Genomic DNA, 25,707 nt, shown 5'->3' with positions numbered 1-25,707 from the left:
GCTCCTCTTAGGTTTAAAAATACAAAAACAACAACATTGTTGGAAAACCTCAAAGGCTTGTAAAGGGGCTTTTGTAACTCTCCTCTCAGTTTCATCATTTAAGGAACCCATCTTACTATTGAACTCAACAGGAAGACTTTAATTAACCCAGATATTACCTTTCCTTTTAAGTAAATCTAACAGGAGTAGCAGCTTTGATTGTTCACTGATGACGCCCTGTTGTATGCCCAACACTGAGTTTATTGCTCCTGTAACAATAGTATATTGTATAGTATACTGAATACTGTTGTATACTAAAACGAAGTATTGTAAACTAAAACAGGGTAAACCAAAAAATTTTTTGTCTTTAAGCTCTCTCTCATACAAATAAAAGAACACACACAAACTTTCACAACATGACACTTTTCTCTTTTTTTCGCGAATTAAACAGTTCTATACACATATAGTGTGGCTCTGTTACTGATTTTTAAAAAAATTATTTTCATTTTTTTAAGTTAAAAAAGTATGTACTGTACTGTACCTTGTTAGTAGTGTTACCAACTATCTACTTAATAGTTAATGATCAAACAATACCAACAGGCTTTTTTATGAAGAATCTCACATACTGTAGTCCCTTCCGCTAATGGCGCTATGGAGTTTGGACCAGACTCATACAACTTCCCTGGGTTAAGAAGTATTTTTTTGTATTCTGTTCTGAGTGTTTCAACACTTCATTATCATGCTAATTCTTGTTTTCATTGGCTAATTACAGCTGCCTGCAATCGGAACAGCAATTCTGAATTCAAAACAGAAAACACGATGAGGCAATGAAGACAATAAGTCACAAACCTACAATATACAGTACTGTAAAACAATAAGCATAAGAACATACACAGTAAAGTGCCTAATAATGGGGCAAATTCAATAATTATTTGCCACATGTGAGTTCCAATATTTACAAAGGTAAATAGTACAAGAATATTTTCAAACAGTTTCATGAAATCTCCCAGTCGTAGCCCTTTTTGTCTTTGTGCCAGGTGTCCCAGTGACAGTTGCAGTAGTGCATATCAATTAAAAGATGTACATCGCATTGTACTCCTGTTTTAAAACACTTATAATTTACATACCTGAGACTGGCTGCTGTTACATGTTTGTAGCTATAATTTTCTCACCAACATTTTTCTGTAGTTTGCAATTGTTAACATTCAAGAAGATTGACAGGGTAATGCAAAAAATTAAATAGCAGATGCACTTATGTGGACTTTTTTCTAAGAAAGGTCGTTGCTGATAAGAAGCTGTGGGATGAAAGCCAGCTGGATATGAAGGATGATTGAGTTTTGCATTAAAATCTTCCTGATTACATTGCTTTGCGAAGTTCAGCAGTCATGACACTACTGTATATATAAGTATAATAGCGCGCAGATCCAAAACATACAGATAAGATTGTTCACTCTGGCCTCAGCTAACAGACCTACTGCCACTCTTCCTCAAGTCTCCCCTCAAGCTAAACTACCTGGCGAGCTGTGTGTTGGCCTTTCTGAAATAAACTGCTGTGTACTGGAGGCCAGACAGAGAGGTCTCAGCACTGATGAGAACCCAGGCCAGCTGCTCTGTGGCCTAAGTGATGCTTCAAGCAATGCCATAGGCAGATTTTAATGTTGCTTGTGAAGCTACCACCTCCTTCCCCCCACAACTACAACTCTAAAGAGAATGAGAAACTGGAGGACTGTGCAACTCCTGTGAAGGCAAGTTTTGTTAACTGGCCCCAATCTGAATTTAAAGCAGAATCGTTGCTTTAAAAACAAGAAGACACAGCCTGAAGTATTTCTATCTGGTCTAACCAGTTTACTGCTTAAGAGAGAATAGATTGTGAAATGTTAGTGTTCTGGTAGACTACAAGATTCCCCAAGGCTACTGGTACTGGGCTCCTGTTACTCCACATCACCATGTTCCTACTTGGTGAAATATTAAAATCACATGGACTGAATTATCATTTCTATGGTGATTATACCAAAATCTATGTCCATACTAAACCTGACACTGAAACAGCTGTCTCTGCACTTTCTGATTGCATCTCTGGATAACTCAAATTCACCTTCTCTTACACTTTTACAAGACCAAGGTCATGCTACTCTGCACCATTACTTACTGTATGTAAAGCCAATGCAGTAACCCTGTCTGTGGATAACACTATACTTCAAAGTGATATTCGATCCTGGCTTGACTTTTGGACCTCATGACCCTGCAGAATATTTGAAAATCTTCATTCTTCCATCTCTGAAACATTGACAGACTGCGTCCTGTCTTACTTTAGAGTCTAACAGTAAAGCCGGTCAACACTTTCCCTTTCTCTCAAATTGATTACTGCAACACCCTACTCGCTGGGATATTTAAATCCACATTGCCTCTGTAAATCCCTTTGAGAGTTCTGAATACTTGTATAAAGTTCTTGGGTTCAGACTAGAAATGTTGTTTCTTTAGCTTGTGTACGATATTCCCCTGAGCCCCAGAATGTACTGTATATGTTTTCTCTTTTCTGAACAGATTCTAGATTCTAAGCAATATCTTTTCTATAACATATACTATTCTAAATTTGTATTTATACATTTTAAACATAACACCCTTTTGTATACATTCGGAGTTTTTAACTGTGTATCCTAACATTTTGTTTGCCTTTTTAATTGCATTTGCACTCTGTCTAGAGGATGCAAATGGTGAATCAACATAAAACCCTAAGTCTTTTACTTCTTCAAGCTCAGCATTCCCCATTTTGAATTTCAAGTTAATGATCTCTTCAATTAAAGATGATGTTAAAGGTAGGCAAGAGGGGGGGGGCTTGCGTGCTGGTAGCGAAACCATAAACTCATTCCATTCCAAATAGGAGCATCAGCACAAGAAAAGGCTATTCATGAAAAAAAAATTACAGTGGACCTAAGCTACCTAGACCTGCTGAAGCCTGCTTGATTTAGTAAACAGCTGGATGAGTTGTTTTTTGCTCGAGAAATGTTAAAAGTTTCTAAGAGTCCAAAGGTCACTGCTAGAGACCAATGAGTTCCTGCTCTGTGGCCTCTACCGTCAGTGTTCTTCCCACCATACTCCAATCCCAGGAGTTCAAGTCACGTTTCGTCTCTTGGGTACCAAATGTAATTAAGCCGCAAATTAAAAACCTCATTTTTCTTATGAAGCCACAACCACAAGCGTTAGATGAGGAAATGATTTAAAAAATTAATTTATAGGGTTCTTTTGTGATAAATGCTGAAAAAATGCATGGGGGACACAACAAATAGTTTGGTGAGCACTTCTTTAAAGTATATAAATGCCCTTAATGGTTACTGCACCGCTGAATGTCTTCCACATAGCATTAGAGTCTCAAATGCTAAAGGAATTGAATGTTCGATCTTCTTATGGATACAAAGATGAGAGTGCCAGAAAGCAAGCAGTCGATAAAGTAATCAGAACAATGATCAGGCATGTTTTAATGAAGCCCATCAACTTGTTTGGGGATAGGAAGAGTGCCGTCAAGTTGGTAGAAGATATCAGCAAAAAAAAATCGTACAGAGAATTCCGTAAGGCCTTTATGCCTTCAGTGGTATTGGTGAGCTGTCAGTCCTGTTTGCAAGCTGGACTGGATATAAAGGTTTGGATGTCTTGATGGTTCTAGTGGGGTGGTTTGTTGTGGAGGGATTTGCGGGAGCCAAGCTTGGCTTTTTCAAATCCTTGAGTTAAAAAAAGTGGAGGGAACCCACTGCAAGTCATACAGTATGGCTGTTTTCTGTAGCTCCCACACATCAAATGCTGCACACTGTAGTGAAATGTGTTTCTGCTGTGACACACCATGAATGGGTCAGGAGCAATTTAGTATTGTGCTGGCTACTCACAAAATCAATATAGGAGCTCTTCAGCACTTAAAAATAGTTTTTGTGTGTGATTTGTTTTAGATTAGTAATGTGTCAAAGACATGCTAGCTAGGTGAATTGGCCCTATGCTTTAGTATTAGGGTCTAGGTCACCATGACCTTCATCAGGAAGATGTGGTTTCGTGATAACGACAGAATGGATATGCTGTACAGTATATTAGAGAGAATTGCTTGAAATATTTGCTTTGTACTAAATCTTGCATTTTAGAAATCTTAAGTGTCTCTTTTAAGTGTTCCAACATAGCCAGCAGAGATACAGTGATGACAGAGACAGGTTTACTCTAGAAAGAATAGATCTCCCTTTCTCCTTATTTCATCAGCTGTCTTGTCCCGAATGCTAAAGCCCTCCGCTACCATGAGACAGGGCCTCAACACTGCATTTTCATTCTGGACATTATGCCAGGGGAGTGACAGTTTCACAAAGTGTATTCTTATATCTCAGTCTTTCAGGTGCTCTGCATAATAGTTTCTTTTTTTTGCTTTTAATGTTGAAAAGCTTGCTGGTGGTTTAACAGCAATACTGTCATATGGTGGGAAGCTAGTAAATTAATTCTTGGAGCTGTAATACATGAGGAAGATATTACTTTTGTCATTAAATAAGCAGCCTGCATTCTGTACGTGTTTTTTTTTTGTTTGTTTGCCATCTATTATCTGCCACCATCAATCAAAACATAAAAATAAATGTTTCTGAAAATCCTTTCTTTTTCTGCTGGGTTTTGCAAGGTGGACCTGTGTCAAGAGGCGTGCCCTCTGTTGCAAGGAGAATGTTGTGATGACTGTTTTGACCTACTATACAATACATCATGTTCATAGTGCTAATTCCCTCACTTCCACAGCAGACAGCACCTCGGCTAGGAACAGTCAGACACAGAGCTCTGCTCTGTCATTAGGTCTCCTCTGCTTCAAAGAGTTTACAGTAGTGTGCTATTTGCTTATCATAAAATCAGGCCAATATATATATATACATTTAAGGGGAACTGCAGTCACAATTTTTTCAGACAGGTTATTAAGTCTGAAAAAGTAACAAAATAAATTAATTCACAGTATTGAAAAATGTTTCAAACCATGTTGTTGCAAACTGTTAATGAGGAGTATTGCAACATGAAGCGGACTTTCCTGCTCGCTACTCACTGTACGACTAATAATCGTTTCTTACACTTACCTGTATATAGCGCTGTTTTGGACACTTCACTCTAAGCCCTTTACAGGTAATGGGGACTCCCCTCCACCCCCACCAGTGTGCAGCCCCACCTGGATGATGCGCCAGTACTCCCCCCACACACCAGCTCTCAGTGGGGAGGAGAACAGAGTGATGAAGCCAGTTCAGAGATGGGGATTATTAGGAGGTCATGATTGGTAAAGGCCAGGGGAAAACATGGCCAGGGCACAGGGGTAACAACCCTACTGTTTTGAAGAAACACCCTGGGATTTTTAATGACCACAGAGAGGACCTCTGTTTTACAGTACGTCTCATCTGAAGGGTGGTGCTTGTTTACAGTATAGTGTCCCTATAGTGACTAATGTAATGCGATGTATGAGCGAATAAGTAGAGGTTGAACAACAGACATTTCACTGCAGAAATGTTCCAGTGTGATCTGCATGCAGAGTTAACAAGTAGGTATTATTTGTCAGTAAAACTGTCTCAAAGTTGAGAGCAATATTTCTATTGGATTAAAAGAGATGGATTCATAAGCCTGCTTGTTTACAATGTAATATGGCTGCTTCACCTCACTGGAAGTATTGTTGCATAATTCTGAATTACAGAATATGGTGCATATCTGGAAATTTAATCTATTTTCTTAACTTGTAACTTGGAGGTTTCACACGATACTGTCTGCATTTCACTTTCACTGTGGTTTGAAATACACTCATCACTGCTGATGTTTTCTAAACCCAAAATATAAAAATACCAGTGCAGTTCTCCTTTAACCTGTGCTGCGCTAGGTGGTCAAATGCTCATAAGTGTTGCACAAATCTTGCAGGCAGGGATCCACAGAAACCAATTCCTGAAACCCCACTGTCCCTATCGAATACAGATTAGCTGTAGAGGGGAAGTTTTCCCCTCTTGGCTAGCTCGTAATCAAATCCGGGTCGAGCCTCGGGTTAAGTGTGGACAAATTAAAAAAAGAAACAAACCCTGTTAATATTCATAACATGTCCGGTCTCTATCAAGAAAAAAGATCTTATTTTCTTGGGAACAAGAGCAATGTCTGAATGCACTTCAAAGACCTAAATTCTACAAAAGGGTTGCCATGGTAACGAAGTTCTTCACAGGGAGGCTGTAAGATCAATAGCCAGTCTCTATGGGATAGTGGGAGAGGATGCAGGAGCTGGATCCCCACCATCTGAAAGTGTTTGTGCCATGGGCCTAATTAGCATATTCATGTTTGGAGAACTTGGTGCTTTTCCGAATCAGAGCTTTGCACTAGGAGCACACTACATGAAGCCAAATTCAGTCATCAGCATTATTATTGTTATTTGCTTACAAGGTGATGGAACTGTACAGTTAGGCCATGAACAAGAATCCAGGCCCTAACTCCAGTCCTGCTGTCCAGCATTGTCGCATTGTGAACGTGGGGCTCTTTATTCAAGTACTGGAAATTCTGAACTGCCAAAGTTGGCAAAGTTGATCCAAGGCGTGCCTTCTAAGTCAACAATGGCACAAGCACCCAGGTACGCGTGGGCTTAATAGATTTAGTTCCATTCCTTATAGAACACAGGAGCTACTTCTTCCCAAACAGTCATGGGATATCCAGTCCATACTCCCTTACCAGCTGTTTAAAGCTGACTCACTGACATACTTTCAAATATAGGATTGAGAACAGACAGATTCCTGGGACAATGGTCTAATTTCCAGAATAACAGATTCCATTGTGCAAACACAAGAGGAGATCACTACAATTAAATGGAAAGAGAAGAGCCGGAACCTCCTACGGGACAGGGGAGACGCATCAAAGAATCTCACAGCTGAGCATTGTGGAAGCCAAGCTGTTGTAGGTTTTTTCCTCTCTCTCCCATTTCCAATTTTAATTTCTAAGCCACGAGTCTGCCATGCTCACTGAATACCACGGCTCATTCCAAAGTCAAACGTCAGCCAACAGCTTGAAAAAGTAATGACAATAAAATAAGATGGCTTTTCACATAGGAAAACAGAGGAGCCCTGCGTGTCTACTGGGGATTTTCTTCGCACACAAGTCGGCGCTGAAACACGAGCCTGAGGCAATAAGCAGAAGCGAGGCTCTGTTCCAAGGCGGAAAGGACAGGGAGATCACCTGGGAAAGAAAACTTTGCAATAATATTCTAGTCACAAATGAGCCGTCCCTGAGTAATTCTTCATTTTAATTGCCACATTTTGGCGAGAAAGGTTACAAATCAAGCTGTAATTAGTACTTGTAGGTTTGAATAATACGAAGTTGAAAAATATTCAGAAACTAGAGCCCCTAAAGCTCCAGGTAGATTGGTTTCAAGACTGTGTACTACACAAGCTTTTATTTATTACTGCCTACAGTACTTCACAGGCGTGCAAATGTTCCAGGATTCATTTCTTCTGCATCAGCAGTTTCTAGGCGTTAGTGCAACCTACTAATTCAGCAATCATTAGAAAAAGAGGTTAGAATGTGAAACTGTATTACCTAGTGTAGGTATTATTTCTATACTTGTTTATATCAGTTAAGCATTGATGTTTTAACAAACCTGTTCCAGGCCTAGGTATTGCAGAAAATGTATTGTGCGTGGATCACTCCTGTTTTTAATTCTTGCATTTCATGTTCCGTCTTCATCGTAGGCACCTGAGTAACGATGTGTTTATTTGTCCCAAGACCTGCCAGTCTTCACAGTGCAATCGTATTGCTTTGCATCAGCCAGGTTGCCAGGCCTCACAGTGGGTAGGGGCTCTGCTCAGTGATTTGGGTTTCAATCAATCGACAGGTCCGTTGAATGCTTTCAAGACAGCTACTCTTAAACCTGCTTTTTCCTGCTGATTTGTAGTCATTTAGATGCCTAACTTCATTTTCCTTTAAAAAAAAAAGGCATATGTTTTTTTTCTGACTTTTTGAAAATAAAAAAAAAGGTTTGTACACGTTCCAGTCCATCTGGGGATTTGTAACTGATGCAGAAAGAGGCACCTTATTGTGTTTCACACAGGCCATACCGTGCGATGGGTTTCTAGGACAGTTTGTGCAATTAAGAGCTGTCAAACCACAGTCCTCTGGCTGCTGGAACTGTCTGTGAAACCAGGGAAGAGCGAAAAGACAAGTCACGAAAACGAAGCACTTCCAGTGGAAATACAGCAGAGACTTCAGCTGTTTAATTAGATCTGTTTTTAGTTTTTTTTAATACAAACCCTATATTTGTATCGTTGACTGCCATTAATTTGACTGTGCTTGACCGCAATCCATAATTTAATTGCAGATATGAGGAGCAGTGCTGATTTGCATCTTTCTTAATCTGATGGTTGTTGCCTCTGACACCCCAGAAGCAGAATTCTGCATGCTAACAGATACAGTACATCCATTCTACATGAGCCCACGTACCTGTCTTACTGTCTACCAACAACATACAGTAACATCAGCATTTCTATTTTTAGCACATCCTTTAATACTAGAAAGTGATACTTTAGAAGGTTCAACATGGTTAAAGTACAATTTTATTTTTAATGGGCTTAAACCACAAGATATATCACCCTGCAACTCACAACTGGCAATCCACTGAAGCTAAGATGGTGTGAGCCTGGTCAGTACCTGGATGTGAGACCTCTTGGTAAGCTAAGGTTGCTGCTAGAAGAGGTAGGGGGCGCTCACCCTGCGGTCTGTGTGAGTCCTAATGCCCCAGTATAGAGACGGGACACTAGACTGTAAAAAGACGCCGTCCTTCAGATGAGACAGAGGTCCTGACTCTCTGTGGTCACTTAAAATCCCTGGGTGTCTTTCGAAAAGAGTAGGGGTGTTACCCCAGCATTCTAGCCAAATTTCTTTCAGACTTTACCAATCATGGCCTCCTAATAATCCCCATCTCTGAACTGGCTTCATCACTCTGTTCTCCTCCCCACTGAGAGCTGGTGTGTGGGGGGTGTACTGGACGCATTCTGGCAGCTGTCGTATGATCCAGGTGATACACCACAGTAAGCTTAAAAGGGGAATCTTTGCAGTGCAAACATAAAAAAACCCACTTTTTTCTTCAGTGTGCATGCTGGGAAGAATGTTTTAATATACATAAATTAAAACGTTACACAAAAGATAATTAATTGTCAATGGCTTACTGTAATTACAGTAAATAGGTAGCACATTACTGATTTGAATATGTAATTTGGTCATTTTCTATGACTGGCGGTGAGAAGGACTCTTTACCTGTGATACTTCGTCATTTAATTAACTTATTCCAAAAGGAACCTGAATTTTAAATTTAATTGATTTCCTTTGCTTTCTTTTCCCATTATGGCCAATTCTTTTCAAGTTTGATATTTTACAAAACTGTCATTCTTAAAGATGTCACCATAAAGTATACCACCGCACACTGTTAAATATACATTGGGTACATATATCGGATACTGTTAAACTACCCAAGCAGTGTACAGATATGCAACGTTAAGTTCTTTGCACACGTAAGCTAGTGGCAGTCCAGTTCTAACCGGTATTCAGATGGCCATTTTTCAAAGGTGACCATTACTCATGACCTACGTGACTTCATTAAAACAGACACAGCTCTGTTTGATGTTTAATGGAATCTGATGAAGGATGTTTTTAAATTAATAGTTAAGGAGGTGATCTACCAAGCATCTATCCCAGATGTGCATCAGAGAAAGGGAAGGTGTCGTGAGATATGTATGAGATATGTGTGCTCCTAAACCGAGTCCACTGAGGAATGACAAAATTTTTAATCAGCACTCTAAGCCCTGTATAAATGCTTAATAACTTCTGCAGATAATTTATCTTTATCTTGTTCTTACCTTGATTAAAATGGATTATCATAATAACTGTGGCCTGTTTGACCCATGAATGATTGAACAGAGAAGTGCAACAGGGCCAAGATTTATTTTTTAATAGTAGGACTCACTAAGCTATTGACGTTACGTCTTTACATTCTCTGTTCTTTCTCTTCAGTCAGTTTTCATCAGTTATCTAACAGGCTGAGACACACACCTGCCGCTGTGTTTACAATGTTCTGAGATACAGTTCAGATATCATATGTCCAGCCTGCTATGCATATGCAAATCAGATGGCATTCAGTGTGATGGTTGACCCTCTCTTCATCTCTCTACAGGAACAGTAAGCTGATATACCATGGAAAGGCTTGTCTTCTGTATGCTGGTGTTCGGAGTGTTGGTGAAGGCACATAACTGTCCCGGCCGCTGCATCTGCCAGAATATCTCCCCCACTCTGACCTTACTCTGTGCCAAAACGGGGCTCCTGTTTGTGCCCCCCACGATCGACCGCAAAACAGTGGAGCTGCGGCTGACAGACAACTTTATCACCGTCATCCGCAGGAAAGACTTCTTTAACATGACTAGCCTGGTGCACCTCACCCTGTCTAGAAACACCATCAGCCAGATTATGCCCCATGCCTTTATGGGCCTCAGATCCCTGCGTGCCTTGCACATGGATGGCAACCGCTTGAGCACCATCAAGAACGATCACTTCAAGGGTCTCATCAACCTCCGCCACCTCATCCTGGGGAACAATCAAATCCACCACGTGGCACCTGCTTCGTTTGATGAGTTCCTGGGCACGATTGAAGACCTGGACCTGTCCTACAATAACCTGCAGACTCTGCCTTGGGAGGCCATTGCCAGGATGACCAACATCAACACGCTCACGTTGGACCACAACCTCATCGACCACATAGAGGCTGGGACGTTCACCCTGCTCAGCAAGCTGGTGCGCTTGGACATGACCTCCAACAGGCTCCGGAAGCTGCCTCCAGACAGTCTGTTCCAGAACGCTCAAGTCCTGACAGACGCTAAGGGCTCCAACCCTTCCTCGCTGGCGGTGAGCTTTGGGGGAAACCCCCTGCACTGCAATTGTGAGCTTCTGTGGCTACGCAGGCTCACTAGGGAGGATGACTTGGAGACATGTGCTTCCCCCGAGCACCTCATGGACAAGTACTTCTGGTCTATCCAGGAGGAGGAGTTTATCTGCGAAGCTCCTCTGATCACCAAGCACTATGCCTCCAAGCCCTTTGTTACAGAGGGCCAGGGGGTGATGCTGAAGTGCAAAGCGGTGGGGGATCCTGACCCTACCATCCACTGGCGCTTCCCAGATGGCAAACTTGTCCACAACAACTCCAGGACCATCCTTTATGATAATGGCACCCTGGACATCCTGATCACCACCCTGAAGGACAGTGGGCACTTCAATTGTGTGGCATCCAATGCTGCAGGGATAGCCACTGCCTCCGTGGAGGTCAAAATGGTGCCTCTCCCCCTCTTCGTCAACAACACCAGCCACATGAAGGAGCCCGATCCCGGCTTGTCCGATATCACCACCTCCTCCAAGTCCTCCAATGACACCAAGAACCAGGACAAGAGAGTGGTAGCTGCTGAGCTGACTTCATCTTCCGCTGTCATCCGGTGGCCCTCTGAGCGCCACATTCCTGGTATCCGCATGTACCAGATCCAGTACAACAGCTCCTCTGATGATACGTTGGTGTACAGGTGAGACTGAGGTTCTGCTATAACATGGTTTCTTTCCTGTTTTGTTCAGTGTAGCATCCGTTGATATAATTCTAGTGAGAATATGAAGCCATCATGTTCACATTTGGACTTTTACTGAAATTCTGCATCAATACCATTAATACAGTTTTATCAATATTGAGTATTGTGTGGTATCAGTGAGTTGCCAAAAACATAGCAAGTTTGGGAAAGTAAAAATTATTCAGTAACTAAAGGAAGACATTTCAATTGAATAGTCACCTTAAAATATTAAATCGGAACAGCAAGCCCATCAACACCTTTAATGCATTACCATGGTAGTGGTAGAAGGAGCTCAATTAATTAGGTGTGAAAGGTGGATTGTGTTATATACTGTACAGCATGGAGTGCATGAATGCCATATTGATTTAAATAGAAATCAGAGTTGAAATTGTGTTACAACACTCCAGCTCAGGATCCAGAAGCTCCTGTTAAACTCCTAGGGCTCAGGTAAAAAAAAGCCAAATCACACGGGTTAAAGTGCAAAATGACAAGAAGAAACCAACTCATGTCCTGTGCTACAGTACATCACCTGCTAAATGTGAACAGGCTGCCTTCTGAGCTGTGGTTCCCAATTTTGCCTTGGCCTTGAGTGTGTTGAGCACTTCACAGCTTTTGTTTCTCAGTCTCACTTAGAAACATGTTTAATTTACAAATCCAGTACTTGATGACAGATTTTCATAGGAACATAAGAAAGGTTGCAAACAAGAGGAAGCCATTTGGTAGCTAGTAGTTAATTGATCTAAGGACTTCAACCAGACGTTTGTTGAAGGCAGCCAGTTTATCAGCTTCAGCACATGTCTGGGTACCTGGGCTCGAAATATATTTCCAATAGTTTTCAGTTGTCTCCTGTTTGCGTTTCACTGTCAATTCAGAAGAAGTCGGCTAGGTTGACTTTGTCAATGGCTTTGAGGATTCTGAATACTTGTATAAGGTTCTCTCATATTCCTCTCTGTTCACAACTAAAAGGATGGCCTGACAGTATAGGAATTAAATAGAATTAAACAGATTGTTCTTCCCCTTGAACATGATGACCAAATTCATACATAAAGCCTAACTAGTGTCACTGATGTCGGAAAGGACAAACCGTGGAATGGCAGGAGAGCATGAAAGAGCCTATGTGTAGCGGCAAGACGGGGGTTAGCCCGGGTTCAGCTGTTCAGGGAATGCCGTATAGAAACCTAAGCCCGCAGGTAGCGGACGTGGGGCGACCTGGTGCTAGGCGGGTCTCAGGGCATCCGGACGTCAATGCTGAGCCAAGGCAAATGAAAGACCCAGAAATATATAGCCCCAGAGAGAGAGAAACACCGGAAGGACAGCAAAGAACCGGAAACAAGAGATAAGACAGAGAAGGAGTGCCCTCTGGCTGCAGAGGGCGTGACAATTAGTGCATTGTGCAGATTGGATTTAGTATGCCGTGACTTAATCTCTACAGTTTTGACATTTTTTTCCCTTTTTATTGCTTTCCCACTTTGTCCAGAGCATGAAAATGATGTGTCACATTACCAACACCTAAGTCTTGCCAATGTCATGCCATGCAAATATGCATGAATACTGTATGTCATGCCATGTCATGTCATTTACCAAACCACTTTATACCATATGGTGTCGCAGGAAGCCGGAGCCTACCCGGCAAGCAACGAGCGCAAGGCAGGGTACACCCTGGACAGGACGCCAGTCCAGCGCAGGGCAAGTGCAAGTCAATCATACATGGGGGCAATTTGAAGGCCACGGTAAAGGCCAAGGGGTGAAATTTGGCCAGGACACCGAGATAACTCCCTACTCTTATCGAGAAATGCCCACTGAGAGTCAGACCTTGGTTTAACATCTCTCCCGAAAGACGGATGCATGAATATGATATAACATGATTTCCATGATCTTACAAAGTGTGAGGTATACTGCAATTAGTGTGAGGTATACTGAAGTATTGCTATTGTATAAATACATCCTGAACTGAATAATTCAATATGAAGTTCAGAGGGACGTACAGTAGTACAGTGCTCGGCACCTGAGGCACCTGAGGTGTCTATTGGCCAGACTTTGGCTTGCATCTCCTGCAGGTGACACTAATCAGCTTGTTCTCCCGGGGATTTTAGCGTTTAGAGGATGTGAACATTGAGCAAATGCGTTAATCTGGCAGAAAGAGGTATCCCTCACTTCCTGATTGGATAACCATCACAAATAGTATTTTATTTTTAATCTGCCTTTGGCATTTTTGTTGTCCCCAAAGCTTATGAACAAATCCCTTTAAGTGTATAGACAGCATTAGGCATACCGTGGAGCCAGTAATCCTCTATTTCAAATTGGTTTGTTGTTTCTTAGCTATTAATAAAAGCACATGACAGCATGGATGACCGTGTCTGCTAATTTAATTCCCCTGTTCATCTGATTTAGTCTGTCATTTGCATGAACAGACTGCGGGGGAGGTTAGGGTAACAGGGTTTGTGAAGTTAATGCTTTTCACAGTATCATGGTTTTGATAGGGCCAAGAGGTCTTCTTGAAATCCAGCCCACTTTTTCTGCACATTGCTGTACAGTATCAGTACTTCTGAACAGAAGTGCAGCTATCTACAGTAAGTGGGTGTACAGCAGCCAAGGCCATACAGAATACACGATTAGAACTGACAGCGACCCAGTGACGTTGTGTGTTAAAGGACTGTAAAACCTTGAAACCTAGAAGACCAGATTCAAAGAAACAGTGTCTGCTCAGATCCATTCAACTCTTAGATCCATGTGGGGGGTCAGTTTAGAGAAATCACACATCTTAAATAGTAGACTATTTTCCGCTTGATTTTGTTATACTATCCCATTGTTATATTCATGTCAACACCACTGAGACATACAGACCTGAGTACTGACACCCAGTGTCTTGAGGTAGTTCGTTCAAGAGAGTGTCCAGACTACAGCTTCCTAGCACAAATGAGTGCTCAATAAACCTAAAAGAGATGTCTTCTGATAAACAGCTTAGCAAATAATATTTACTACACTCCATAAATCAAAGAACAGCCCGAGTGCCAGTACTCATTTCCACAACTGTACAGTCTGTGTGCCTACGCCCACGCCACTAAAGAGCACCCAAGCCAAGTGCCTCCCAGCAGTGGGGTGGAGGGCAGAGGAGCGAGCCGAAATAGCTCCCGCCTCCCCGCTGTCCAGATGCCCCGACCCCATGGTGGCTGCACGTTGCTCCCCCCCGCTGCTGTGGAAGTCGGCCGCAGCCTCTCCTCTTGCTTTCTTGCGGCTGGCGGCGTCTGTATGCCTCCACGAGGCACGGCGATGAGTTCCAGCCGCTGCTCCTGGTGTGGGACAGGCCCATCTGCTCCTGCGTTTCAGCAGACTCTCGGCATCTCTCCGTCAAGCAGGCTCGCAGCTCGTTGCCACGGCGCTGCAGCCTGCTGGGGGTTACCGAGCCTGCCATCTGCCTGCTCATAGACCTCGGAGCAGCAAGAAAATAGAACAGATTTCTCCTACCTGATGTGGGATGGGAGGAAATTATAGAATGGTACAGTATGGTCTGGATTTAGAGACTTGTTCTGTTTTTCATAAAAGTGCCCTTGTTGCTTCTGAATCTCTACGTACATATGTTTCTGTGTACAAAGATGTATATTACACAAATAGAAACTTGCCAAGAATAAGCCTCCCTGCAGAACATAGGTCTCCCACTTCCTCTAAAGCAGCAGTTCCCAAGCTGTGGTCCGTGTGCAGGTTTGCTTGCCATGTCACAAACACGAACTACGTCCTGCTACCGTACATTCTACATCAAGAGGTTAAGAGAACTGAATCCCTTCAGTCTGAACAGAGCTGGCAGGTGAAGTGCAAATGAGAGGGCATTTACAAGGTGGAAACGTAGGGGAAGGTCCCTTAAAATGGAGGAGGCATTTTTGACATGAAGCCTGCTCATGTGATAGAAGCTTATGCCTCGGGATTGGTAATGAAGAGCTTGAAAATCAATCCGCAAGTTGCTTTTGGGAGAAAGAAAATTTTGGGCCATCATCGCACTTAAAAAGCTAAGAGAAAAAAAAAGCACCATCAAGTATAATTTTTATATACCATAGATACGCTTCAGGGTGCTACAAGGTGCGTATTCCCTGTTCTTAAAGACGGGGATTTCAGTTTATTAGGTAGCCCTGTTGTTAACATAGTAGTGTTGCATGTCAGTATTAGGATTTTCAAATGGTATTCAGGGTAAAAAAAAAACACCAGGAACATTTTGGAATGAGAAATACAAGATGTTGCATCACAGATCATGGAAATCCCGTCTGTATTTCCCCCTGTTGTGTTCTTTCAATTGTTCCAAATAAATTCCACACATTTTCCCTACGAACAGGGGCATGTAATCCTGGTGCTGGAGGAGCAGTGTCTCTCTGGGTTTTCTAGATCTCTTCAAAGCCTCAGCTGCTGAAGAGCTGGAAGCAGCTGTTGATCTGGTCCCATTAAGCTTGTAATGAGCTGATTGAACGGAGTCAGAAAGAAAACCAGGGGAGAGGTCCTCCAGGACCAGGGCTGCCTGCCTTAGCATCTGAGACTCAGGCATGAGGAGGTGAGGTCAGACCTGCTGAATGCCTAGGGTATACAGAGGATACCTTCTATTTATCTATTACGCTGCAATAGATACAAGATGACTTCACAGCTGGCAGCCCACTGCCTCTCCCTTCTCACTCCCCCACCAACAAAGCCTGTCTCACAGCACCCTACTCTACGCCCCCTCCTCCTCACAGCTTGCACAGCACCTGTCCCATGTCTCCGCCTGTGCAGTGTTCAAAATAAGGAGTTCGGGATGGAAATTGGGATGTGTGTGTGTGGGGGGGTGGGGGCAGGAGTTTTGGGGGGGTCCCAATCTGTAATTCTCGTCTCCTGTTTCTGTCCTTTCCGTCCTTTCCTGTTTGTGTCGGCGCTCCCTCCCTCAATGTGGGGGTGCACTTATTCTAGCGTCTGGTGTGTGGTCCTGTGCATGTCTCGTTTGCTTTCGTTCTTTTTCCACCTACACAGCCTGGCTGTAGACCTCCTCACCGGACCATCCCACTTGTTCACCTGCAGACGGTGATGAGGAGGAAGTGGTGGTCTCACTTCCTAGCCTCATGTTTGTTTCAAGCCATCCTTACGCGGCTGAGCATGCCACTGTCTTGTGCTGACATTTACCCAGACGTCTTCTGCAATAATGTCTTCTGACATTAAAATGTGTGTTCCTGTACAGTCAGATCAGCAGGTCTCAATCCTCCTTTGCAAAGGGTCAGTAGTTCTTATCTCCAGTTTTCACTGTAACCTGTTTTACTTCAAAGACCCGCAGTCACATTGCACTTCAAGTTCTCTTTGGTTTCCATCCCTCAAGTGTTTCCTTGATATTCAGAACATTTTGTGTTACCAGCCTATCCCTAGATCTGCTGTGAAAAAAAAACTTTCATATGCCCTGTTTACCATACAATAGTCCTCATTGCATTATATCTGGTTCTGTTTATAATATTGTTCTTAATATACTCCAGCCCTGATTTATAGTGTGAATAGAATTCATTTTTGTTTGTGAGAGGATTCTACCTAATGGTATCAGTACAGGGTTTGTCATTTGCAGTTGGCCTGGTGCTTCTTTTTTAAATATATTCTGGATCTTAGCTAATATAAGCATGTTACATGTCTGTGGCAGCCGATTATTAAAACAAGCCCTGTAACATAGAGTCTGGCTTTGTAGGACTTGGTCTGGAGCCCTGGACCAGAAAGAGCTCCTCATATTTGTGTATTTTGTTTTGTTTTTTCTCCCCTGCAGGATGATCCCGCCAACCAACAAGACATTCCTAGTGAATGACTTGGCGGCAGGCCGGGAGTACGACCTGTGTGTGCTGGCGGTCTACGACGATGGGATCACCTCCCTGACGGCCACCAGGGTCGTGGGCTGCGTGCAGTTCAGCACCACCAGCGAGACCAGCCAGTGTCGCTTCATCCACAGCCAGTTCCTGGGAGGGACCATGATCATCATCATAGGGGGCATCATCGTGGCCTCCGTGCTGGTCTTCATCATCATCCTCATGATCCGTTACAAGGTCTACAGCAACCAGGATGACCACTGCAAAGCCAAGGTCAGCAACGTCTGCTCACAAACCAATGGCAGCCAGAGTGCCATACAGCGTTCGGCCTCCAAGCAGGCGGAGGACAGCCACGAGCTGTGTGCCAAGGAGGCCAAAGAGTGCAAGATGTTGGTGCTAAAGGTGGACTGCGAGACGCGCGAGGGCCCCCAAGCAACAACGGCCACCCTGGAGGTGGAGCTGCCTCCTCTCCCCGCCGACCAGAAGAAGCGGCGCACCAGCCTGGACGTGCAGCACTCCACAGCGGCCGTGCTGTCTTCAGAGGAGGCTCACACAGACAGCAGCCAGATGGGCTCCACCATGTCCCTCTGCCTGATCGGCCCCAACGCGGGGAGCAAGGAGGCCCCCCGGATCAGGGACAGAAAGGGTGCACTGGCCAACATGGGCCTCCTCCCCGGAGACATTGCAAGAACTCGGCACAGGTTCTCCTTCGACGGGGACTACTCCCTGTTTCAGAGTCACAGTTACCCCCGGAGGGCACGGACGAGGAGACACATGTCCTCCACCCAGCTAAACGTGGACTCCTCGCCCCTGGCCAACCGCAGGGTGACCTTCAGCAGCACAGAGTGGATGTTGGAGAGCACAGTTTGAAGGCCCCCCCCAATAATCCAGCTCCTTCTGGTCAGTGGAGGAGGCTCACAGGCCAATGCCAACTCATCATGCAGCGGTGCCTTATTCACACAGATGTACCAATGGGGATGCTGCTAAGTTTGGTCTACTTGTTCCTTTTCACATGAGTTCTGGGGATTTTGTTTCTCTTTGTACAACCACAACCAAAGGCTTGTGGTGAACGGAAATGACTGTTTCCCCTTTTATGTATGGAAAAAACACACACACATGCACAAAGTACCCAAGCTGCACCCGGTGAGCATAATGAAATTGTGATCCCCCCTGTGAAATTCTTTCTGGACCCATGCACAGAAGACACGACATACCAAGGACAAGTATTGCACCAGTCTAGACAAAAAAAGAGAGTAAATCATTCTACTAATTCGATACACATACCGACACAAATCTATTTTAGAAAAGGAGAGAAGGATTATGAAAAACGCTGGACATTGCGTTCTCAACTGCTACTGTAAGATACCGATGGATCTTGTATCTGGCTGGTCTAGATAAAAAAAAAACAACAAAAAAATCTATATATAAAAATATCTGTGTATGTGTATTAAATATATATATAAGTCATAAGGCACATGACTTTTAAAAAGGCATTTGAGTGTTGATCACAAGTTTTTACATTAAAAACCTGTGCCATCACATTTTCCCCTTTTATTTAATATTTGAAAGTTTGAACCACCTCGACCTTGAAAAAGGGTATTAAAAGATTTTGTGTGGGTTACCTGCGGTCTGCATTATTTATTTTTGTTTGCCACACTACAGGTTGTTTGTAAACTAAGTACCACATGTACTGAAACATGACGAAATGTCCCGCTTAAGTATAATGAGATTGGGTCCAAAGGTTTTGATATCTCAGAAAACCATTTCTTTTTGAAGGAGGACTCTGACTGATGTGAATTAAAAATGCCCTGAATCACTGAAAGGTAAAGCACAGTCTAATTTGTAAGAAGAAAATGTAATTTAGTTAATTCTCTGTGACATTATCAATTATGAATCTGTGCATGACATGATGGAGTTTTTCCAGCAGTAGGTATAATGAACTGTCCCAGCATAGCTGGTATCTCTCCAGGGCAGTTTCGCGTGTTCTTAACCCACAGGCTGTGGCTGATCACACAGAGGGAGAGGAGTGCAGTAATCTCCCCGTCTTGTTTTTCACAATCCGATTCACAGCGTTATACTGTACAAGATTCCATCACATTGCATGACTGGTTGATAGCATGCACCCACTCTGAGTGGGGGAGAGCAGAAATAAGGGGGGTTACAACCTCTGTAGGAAGTGCCAAAGCAAAATCCCTTGCTTTGTCACCCAGGTTTTATTTACAGGCAAGACGGGAAGATTTTGCACTTCGTGGTTTCTGGGATGGGCTGTCGCCATGAATTCTAACTTTTTGTGAAAACAGGGAAAAATGAAGACGTTCGTTTGCCCTGCTAGAAAGCTGCATTTTAAAGGATGGTTTGTGCAAAAAAACACACAGTTATGGACCCACAAACATAAACGACATTAATAATTCAGTCTTAGTTAATGTTTTATTTCATGGCAATTCTATGTATCAGGGGAAATCCATTGACAGCGTATTCTGTGCAAACGCCCTGTATGCTCTTGGAAACTGAAAAGTGCTGTTTAAACATGTAAGTGAGTAATGGATACTGGAATTTGACTGTGAAGAACTTCAAAAAGACTGGGAATTTAGTTATTAAAAGTCTCCTATTCTGTTGATGCCTGCACCACAGGGGTATTCACAGCAACTCTGTGGTGATTAAAATCACATTGCTGTTCAGCCGTCCTTCTGCAACGTCTCAAATGGCGGAATTCTGCTGTCTTGCCAAGCTTACAAAAGATTTTTTAGGGCATTAGGATGTTTAAGATTGATGACAGAAGTGGGATGAAGCTTACAGTATTATGCTATTGTTGTTAAAATGGCACAAAGGATAAGTGAAACATTGAGCTAGTATCTTCCTGATCACAAAACTGGTGTTAAAGTGATTAGCCATGAGTTGACAGCTTCTACTGATTTATTGATAACCACCCATAAATATTCCACTTGTCTACGTTTTCTCTCTGCCGGGCTTGTGCTCACTGACTGGTACGCTGCCAGAGGTCTGCTGTCATCCCCGACACCTTGGTGTTTGTTTGTCATCCAGTTCTGAAAGACGTCCGACAGTACAGTTATGTAATGTGTGTTACTGAACCTCTTCCCTTATGTGGAGAAGAGAAGCACACATGTGTGGGTCTCTACGGAATGTTACATTTGGGGTCCCTGCTCCTCTGAGTAGAGGTAAGTACTGTGCCCCGATTAACACCTCCTCTGACTTGCATTTGTTTGCTGGGGGTGAGCCTAGAGATCTGTCACTAGTGATGCACAGCAAAAGAAACTTGAGTGAGCGACTGTTTGTACAGGAATTCTCAGTGCTGTGAAAATGCATTTTGCTGAACGAGGCTGTGATTGGTTTTGCACGGCACTAAATAACATAAATGAGAATTGTTTACAAGGCTTACACAGCTTATTTTTTACAGAATGCTTGAATTCGTTGTGTTCTCATTCCAGGATTTTTTTTATTTTAGGTGCTCTTATCCCTCAGATCAAATTTCCTTTTTATATTGAAATGCTGTATCAAGGGTCCATAACACTGAGTAGTTCCCTGATATGTAATTTCATTATTAATACCATTATGAATGTCCTCTGTGTAAAAAGAGTGCAAATGTTCCCAGGGGGTGAGTTGTTTTTTTAACCCATAATGAAGAGCACCAAATTAAAAGCAGAACAGTTTATCCTTCTGTGTGCGACTTTGCTCTGGTGATACTTTTCATCATAATAAATGGAAAAGTCCTGAAATTATTAGAGCATTTAAATGGGGGCACCTGTAGCTCTACAGTGCAGTGCCTGTCTTACCATCTCTCATCCATCACTTCCTATCTGTCCACGCCATAGCAGCATGATGAATTTCACTTGATTGGCATCTAAATGTTCAGCTTGTTTAACTGACAGTCAAGAAAAAATGGGCAGCAGAGGACCAAAACCTGCCGACTGCAGCTACTCACAATTTGTAGAACACAAAAACGACATAGGCAACAACATCACCACCAGAAGATGCCTGCAAGAGTACAGCACCTGTTCTGGAAGTTTGCTGTGGTTTATGCCATGATAAAAGCATTATTTAGCGGAACAAGAGAATCATGGCAACTTTTGCAGGTGGAGCCATCTGCAAAGTATGGGAGACTATGATCATGGCACATATATGGAACAGCCGCAATAAACCATCCTCACAGAGCCTAGGCTTAACAGTGTGAGCCAAGAAAGGCAAGGGTTTTGATCATTTGCATTGTCAAAATGTAAAGTTTTTAGACACAGTTCCTTTTCACTAGCAACAATGTGTCTGTGGGTCAAATCAACGAACAAAGGGTTCAGTTAGTTTCTTGGCACTTCTGGTACTTTTTAATGATGTGTGTTCTAGAATTGCTGTTTTAATCACTTTCTCCATGTTTGATTCTAAATAAGCACCAGCTAATGAACAATTAGTACTCATTTTCAGGGACTGATGTCAAGACTGGAGTGCTCATTCTTTAACAGGGTAAGGAGGAGGTTTTTCTGTGACGAGAGAGTGAAAGGTCAGTGATCCATCATGCTGAAAATGGGCACCAGAGAGGTGGCTTGACTCAGGCCTTAAAATAACAACACTGTAAAGGAAATAAGAAATATCACGTCAAGATTTCACTTCCAGTAGGTGAACATGGACATGTCAAGATGAGTTGCAGAAATGACAAAAGGAAAAAAGATTGCAGAGGGAGCACAGAGGGCTTGGCACAGATTACCAATGCAAAATCCAATCTGATCTTTCACGAATCTAATTTTGTGAGAGTCATATGTATTATCGGACTCAGGTCAGGTCTGATTAGTTTTAATTGTGTTTTGTTATTTTAGTATATTTATTTTTAAGGTATATTTAGGCTGCATGGGGGAGAGTAGTCATAGCAATGAACATTATTGGATTTTTGCCTCAGCCTCATGATGGCTGCGTTCCTAATTAAACTATTATTTTTTAGCAGCTTGGAGTGATTCTGTCTCCTTTTGTGTAGTAGTGGCCTATCCAAAGTGATGACCAAAAGCCAGTCCTCACTCCCACTCAAGTGAGGATCAAAGCAGGAGTACACATAAAAAATTCAAAAGGATTTATGCTGTGCTTCCCACGGGTTAAAATTCATTGCACTCTATGTGAGGAGATTCCAAGGCATGTAATTTTTCTTGGTTGATGCATCCTGGGAGGACGAATGTATGAATAATTGATTCAAAGTCAGGGGGCTGAAGGTGGTAACATACAGCACTGTGTTTCGTGGGCAGACACGAAGTCAGCCCAGATTTCACACAGCTGGGATTTCACTTCAGAGCCCCACATCTGTCAATCAGTGCTTAACACTGGAAGTAGAACAAACCTCATTTGAAATGGCTTTACGGACAATAAGGGAAGGCTGCCTTCCGCATGCACTTATGCTTTTTATCCACAGATTTATTGCTGTTCAACGCTTGTCAAGCTCTTGTTGTTGGGCATCATCCTCAACTATTTTACTAGCAGAACCGGCCAGACTATAGCATTTCATATAAAAGACTGAAGTCCTGTCTGTGTAATTCAAGCCAGAATCTGTATCCCAGACTGCGAGGGCCTTCAGTCTGGGGGGTCTTGATGCGCTGACGCTGAATGTCATGGCACGATGAGAGATGTGACCCTGGCTTTGAAGCGTGTGCAGAAAGGGTTGCGTGCAATGCAGCTGATGAAAGCCTTCGTTCTGAAAGCAGGCATACATGTTTGCCAGTTCAGATCATCAAACAGAGATTACAGGGCTGGCTGTTGAATATTACTTTAGCATGCATATGAAATCTGTGCTGTTTGCACAACACCAAGTATTAAGACTTTCAAACAGGGAAGGTGTACAGTCTGTTTGCAGATCTAACAAACACCACCAGCATAGCAGAAGAACACCAAGTTCGTTGTAAGAAATGGCAGTGACAGTACATCGAGTGTGTGCGCTTGTGTCTTGAAAAACACTTCAGTTCGTGTGTTTCATTTTTACCCTCTTTTCCCCGTTTTGTCATTTTTTCCTTCTTTTTACACAGGTACTTCTTATCTCCCAGAATTATAAAACTAGTGGCAAATCTACAATGAGCTCAATGTCTGAGTTCAAAATTGTAAAACTGGAAGGAAGGCGACTCTACAGATGACATAGAAATTAGTGGAAATTATATGATTATAAAATGATTCAAAATCTTCAAAGAAATTGACAAGATTCTTCAGAATGGACATTGAGACACGCACCTGAGGCCATGAGTGGAAGTGCATTTAATACTCTTCTTTACACAGTGTTGTGGTAGTGTGGAACAAGCTAACCAGCCATGTTACAGAAGCTGAGCCCTTGGCTTCTTTTAGGAAATGGCTGGATGAGATCTTCGGATAAAAGTGGCCTCCATTTGTTTTAAACTTCATGTTCTTATGACAGTATTGGAGTTTATTTCTTGTAGTTATTGTGTCAAACAGAGGGATGTTGTTTATATGGATGTGGTTTGTGAGCTGTTTCAAAGCAGTGTGTCCTTAAGGGTACAGAACTACCCAGCTGAGTGTCCCTGCAGAAGATGAAACAACATTAAGGAATTTACTCTGTTCGGTATTGCTGTTTCCACTTAAAGGGGAACTGCAACACTCTATATTTTGGGGTTTAGAAAGAATCAGCATTGATGAGTACATTTCAAACCACAATAAAAATCAAATGTACACAGTAATATGCAAAATCTCCAATATACACCACAAAACAGACAAAAGTTCAAGGTATGCATAGCGCTATGTTCTGCAATTCAAAGTGAGTCAACGAGTCTTCTGGTGACGTGTTGCAGTCCTATGACATTGTAAACAAGCAGGTATGTGAAAACATCTTTTTTAAACCAATAGAAATATTGCTTTCGACCTTCAAACGGTTTTGCCCACAAATACTATTTGCTTGTTAACTCTGCATGAAGATCACATTGGAACATTTCTGTGGTGAAATGTCTGCTGCACAACCTGGATGTATTCGCTCATACATCACACTACATTAGTCAGTAAAGGGACTAGAGAGCAGGAAGGGCTTCATGTTGCAGTTCACAGGAACTCAAATGTGAGTTTGTGACAACATGACGACTTATAGTACTCACAAAGTTCACAAAGTTTTGTGTGTAATTCAAAATTCGTAACATTTTTCTATAACGTCAATTAATTTATTTTGCTACCGACATTCAATAGCTGGTCTGAGAAATTGGGACTGCAGTTTCCCTTTAACCAGACACACAGATCATACACTGTCAGACAACAACGGAAGCCAGCAGAAAAGCACAGAAGACAGGTCCAAGAAAAGAGTCTCCCAGGTAACTGACCCACTGGTATTCTGCACAGAACCAATCCCATAAAAGAAGGAGGTATCTTCCATTAGTTTCCAGCAGCTAAGAGTTTGCCATGTGAAAAATGTAATATTTAATATGCCACTTTCAGTGACAGTTTTTTCTTAACGATTCATTAGCAATGATTAGTCTAATTAATGTTTGACTTGAATCAGCATTTTTTTTTGCCCACACAGCTCATATGCCAGGTATACAGTAGCTTTTATCTTAATTAAGCCGATTAATTCAGACAGCTGATGAAAATAATTCTTTGTAAGGTACTGTACATCTTTTCTCTCAGAACAGAAGGCGGCTCAATTAAAAATATATTTGTTCTTTTAAATCTACCTACAGCTAACAAAGACCTTCCTACCTGTCTGTTCCAACAGCCTCTTTCTTTCTATTCTTATTTGAAGATATTAGCACTAGCTGCTGCTGCAACTACTGTAGCATGCCAAAGTTGGAGTTTGTAATGCAGCAATAAGGAATATTTAATCATCTCTCTTTTTCCTTTTCAACTTTTTTCTTAATTCATTAACTGTGATTATTTAATCAAATAATGTTTGGCATTATTTAGGTCCTAAGTAGGACATTGTTCATAAGCAAAGGGGTGTTAACGCTGTCATCCCACTCATTTCCAGTCTTTCCTCTTTCTCACAACTTTCCGACTTTCTTCTCACACCCAAAGAAGGCTCCACAGCCGAAATGTTGTATTTTTCTTCTTTTTTCAGCTCGGAATAAACCTATTTTTCAGTCTTACAGACTCAGTTCAGTTAGTAAAGTCATTCCTCTCTCCCTCCCTGCTGTGATTCGCAGAGGGGGCGGCTGGGCTTCGATATAAGTCCCCTTCCGTTAGCAGAACCTTTATGTTCTTATATGAGAACACGCAGGTCGAAACGTCCTATAGAAACATCAGTATTAATGAATTCTGAACAGTTACAATGAATGTCATATCTAGTTATGTTATTGTAAGGTTTTTTTTTATTAATATAGCAGGTTTGAACTTCAAAGACTTGAATGCCAAGAGACTTCGTGATT

General features: G+C 42.4%; 1 protein-coding gene across 1 annotated transcript in view; it reads left to right on the top strand.

The window, feature by feature from the left end:
• Window positions 1–18,992, top strand: part of lrfn1 (leucine rich repeat and fibronectin type III domain containing 1) — a 104,755-nt gene extending 85,763 nt beyond the window's left edge. The window contains exons 4-5 of the mRNA XM_015340887.2: window positions 10,154–11,543; window positions 17,335–18,992. Of these exons, the coding sequence (XP_015196373.1) occupies window positions 10,174–11,543; window positions 17,335–18,241 (2,277 nt within the window). The 5' untranslated portion in view covers window positions 10,154–10,173 and the 3' untranslated portion in view covers window positions 18,242–18,992. The remainder of the gene's footprint in view (window positions 1–10,153; window positions 11,544–17,334) is intronic.
• Window positions 18,993–25,707: the final 6,715 nt, after the last annotated feature.

Source organism: Lepisosteus oculatus, chromosome 3, assembly GCF_040954835.1.
Source record: "Lepisosteus oculatus isolate fLepOcu1 chromosome 3, fLepOcu1.hap2, whole genome shotgun sequence".
NCBI classification, from domain to species: domain Eukaryota; kingdom Metazoa; phylum Chordata; class Actinopteri; order Semionotiformes; family Lepisosteidae; genus Lepisosteus; species Lepisosteus oculatus.
The sequence above is the reverse complement of the archived record's forward strand: the minus strand, read 5'-3'. Positions and strand labels throughout refer to the sequence as shown.